At 33.3% G+C, this 3,216-nt stretch overlaps 1 protein-coding gene across 1 annotated transcript; it reads right to left on the bottom strand.

Moving 5' to 3' along the window:
• Nucleotides 1–1,176: 1,176 nt before the first annotated feature.
• On the bottom strand, nt 1,177–2,550 carry BNACNNG61470D. The gene is made up of 2 exons (XM_013821195.3): nt 2,111–2,550; nt 1,177–2,015 (listed from the first exon to the last, which is right to left on the bottom strand). The coding sequence occupies exon 2, from the start codon at nt 1,994–1,996 to the stop codon at nt 1,496–1,498; it is 501 nt and encodes a 166-aa protein (XP_013676649.1). The 5' UTR covers nt 1,997–2,015; nt 2,111–2,550; the 3' UTR covers nt 1,177–1,495.
• Nucleotides 2,551–3,216: the final 666 nt, after the last annotated feature.

Below are 3,216 nucleotides of genomic sequence, written 5' to 3'. Positions count from 1 at the left end.
TCAAATTTCCAACTTTATTGACACTAGCAATTGAAAATGCTTTAAAGTAAATTTACATGTTTCACTTAATTACAGATCTCCACAAATTCATCATGACATATAATCAAATCGCGTATCAGATCAGTTTTCTAGTCTTACAAGGTTCTCAAAATCTACACAAAATTTTAACATGAATCTCTCAAAACAAATCTTTGTTTCGTTTATACTCCTTATGATGTTTCAGTCTCTCTTTTTTTTTTTCACTTCGCTTATCACTTCAACTTCAAGCATAATGTTTCAAAGTTACATCAAATTAACCCACACCAGAGCAATATAATGTACAGAGTGATAATTGATGATAAGTGAAAAAAACTTCCCTAGTTCCAAAAACAACCGAAGGAAATCCAACATATCCAGTTTAGACTAAAACAAATCGCAATAAATCAAAACCCATATTGAAGCAAACAACACATCCTAAGAAAACATTAGTAAAACGACAATAGATGATCGGTAAGCAGATATTAGATACTATAGTAACTTCTAGCCACGAAACATAGAAAACAAAACTTGGAGTTCAAATTTTCTGTTTGCTTAAAGTTATTGTTAACTTGACACTTTCAGACTTTCAGTACACATATATAGAAACTTGTGTTGTGTACGTTTTACGTTTACATCTTCTAAATGTTTTTGTTCTTTCGGTTTGATTATCTTCTATATAGCAAGTTGAAGGAAATTATACTCGTTAAGTAATCGAAATGTCGAATCAATGTAGTCAGCCAATATGTGAGTGCTTACACGTTACAATTATGCTCAAATATGATTCTTATTTTGGATTTATCATAATAGAATAAGTTTCAAGTTTGGATACTATTCTTTTAATACAAATGATAGTTTAGTGAGTTAGTGAAAATTAGACAACCAACACATCTAATTGATTTATAAACAAGAAAAAAACATCTCAAAACGTTTTGTATATGTAAATTACCTATTCATACGTTGCATTATAGCCCTTCTGATCAAAATAAGTGAAAGTTGAGACCCAAACAAAAAGAAATTAGTGAATTGACTAATAGCTTAGAGAAGCACCTTATTCAATTTCTATTTTGTGATAGAGAATCATCATGAAGATAAGCATGGCCCTACTACTACTACCTTCGATGGTTTTTGTTCATACATGTCTTTTCAATATGATACAAGTAGTAAGAATATCCTGTTCTATCATCAAACTTTAATCGAATAGTATCAACATTATTTGTTCTTGTAACTACTAAGCACACAATGACAAAAGTTAGTAGCAATTGGGAAGAATCAAGAAACAAAGTAAGACTTGTACATTTTAAGCATTTAGCCAAAACTTTCCACAGGTAGGCAAATCCGGCAAAAAAAAAACACATACAGAGACCAATTTTTGTTAATGACGAAAACTTACAATCTGAAAACCGGATCCTTACCATGTGGTGGTCCTTAACCGCGGTTCACCCGGTTAAAGATTTATTTTCTTCCAACGATGAGCTTTTTAAGTCAAACTAGCGAAACAGCTATCAGACCTAGACAAAACATTTGGAACACAATCATCAGCTTCATCTTTAGAAGGACTACTAGGCATCGATCTAGGCATTCTTGGAGAATCCAAGCTTCTTCTCAAGATCTGTCTCATCGCAGAGATCAGGTGTCCAGTCGGATTAGGAGGTGGGCTTGAGCATTTGAACTTGTAACACGTGTTCATGTGTCTTGCCATAGCTTCCTCTGGAGTTAGCAATCGTTTAGTTCTTATAACCTCGTACTTCACAGCTTCAGAACAAAGACCACAGATCCATTTACCCATGTAACGTCCTCTGATCATCTCTATGTACGATTGAGTACACTCCTCGGTTAATCCGCAACACTCACACGTCACAGGCTCTGTCTCGTCGCCCGAGATTTGTGTTGTCGGTGCTTGAGACGGCGGGTGAGAGGCGATCATGACCTCTGGTGTTGAGATTATCATCTTTGGATCGCTTAGTAGACTTGTGGTCATGGTTTCTTGATTTAAATGCCTGTTCAAAGATTATGATCAACAAAAAGTTAGAACCAAATTCAAAGTTCTTGATAACAAAGAAAACAAAATTAAGAAAGTAGTGAAAACTTGTACCGAAAGAGATGAGAAGGTAATCGCAAACTCGCTTATGATCTTCTGAAACAGAGGAAATATTTGAAAAGAAAAACTCTATTTTTTTTTTTGGTTTTCTTGAAGAGATTTGATTACTACTATTATCTTTCGTTAACCCACTCTCCGTCTTCTAGGTTACCTTCTTCACCAAGAAAGATTTCACAAAACAAAACCATTGCAAGAATAATAAATTAAAAACACACAAGTAAAATTTATTTTTCCTTGGCTTCTCTTTATATCAAAATATATAGAAAGTTACCCTTTCTTTACCACGCAGAAATTTCAGAAGGAAGAAGAAATATTTGGAGAGAGAGAAGGTGGCAGGCGAAGGAGAAGCAATGATTGGTGTTTTAAAGGTAGAAGAAGCTGTGGCAAAAGCAAGCAAGAAGAATAGTATAAGCCACGTCAGATTCTTTGATATTCTGACAACTTAATCCTCACCGTCTATCTGGTTTTAATCTAGCTGGCGACGAAACCGACTTTCGAATATTTTCACGCACATAAAAACATTAATTTAATATTTTAATAAGCTTATTTACTTGAGCCGTTTCGGTTTGGTTTCCGTTTGACTAACTTAGCTAATCAGACACCGCCACATAGTCTGTGACGCCGTTTCCAATCAATTTTATTGTTCAACTATCCACGAAAACAACATATAGTATATAGTTAATCACGGCATTAATTTTGCTAATATTTTAATTATGTATTTTCAAGTTTTGAGTTTAAATCTTGAGGCGGATTTTGAGTTTTTATGGGTTAGTTTGTAATTTTGTAAATGTTTTTGAATGTATGTGAAAATAGTTGTAAGACCAAGTCATATCATTAATTGCTAGTTAATTACGTGTTAATTACTCGCTTATCAACTTTATGCCGCCAATGCTCTAAAATGCGGTGGCTTAAGCAACAGCCAATTATTGATTAGATACAATAATTGACATAGTTATTGACGAGATCAAAAACCCTGATTTTTATGCTTTTGCAAGAAACCATATAATTTATAATATATTTCTCTATTTCAAAATGTTCTAAGGTTTAGAGTTTTCACACATATTACAAAACATTTTAATTTATGATTATAAATGAATTAT

This window comes from Brassica napus, chromosome C2, assembly GCF_020379485.1.
Source record: "Brassica napus cultivar Da-Ae chromosome C2, Da-Ae, whole genome shotgun sequence".
NCBI classification, from domain to species: Eukaryota; Viridiplantae; Streptophyta; class Magnoliopsida; order Brassicales; family Brassicaceae; genus Brassica; species Brassica napus.
Note: the sequence above shows the minus strand (reverse complement) of the source record. Positions and strands in the feature narration are given on the sequence as shown.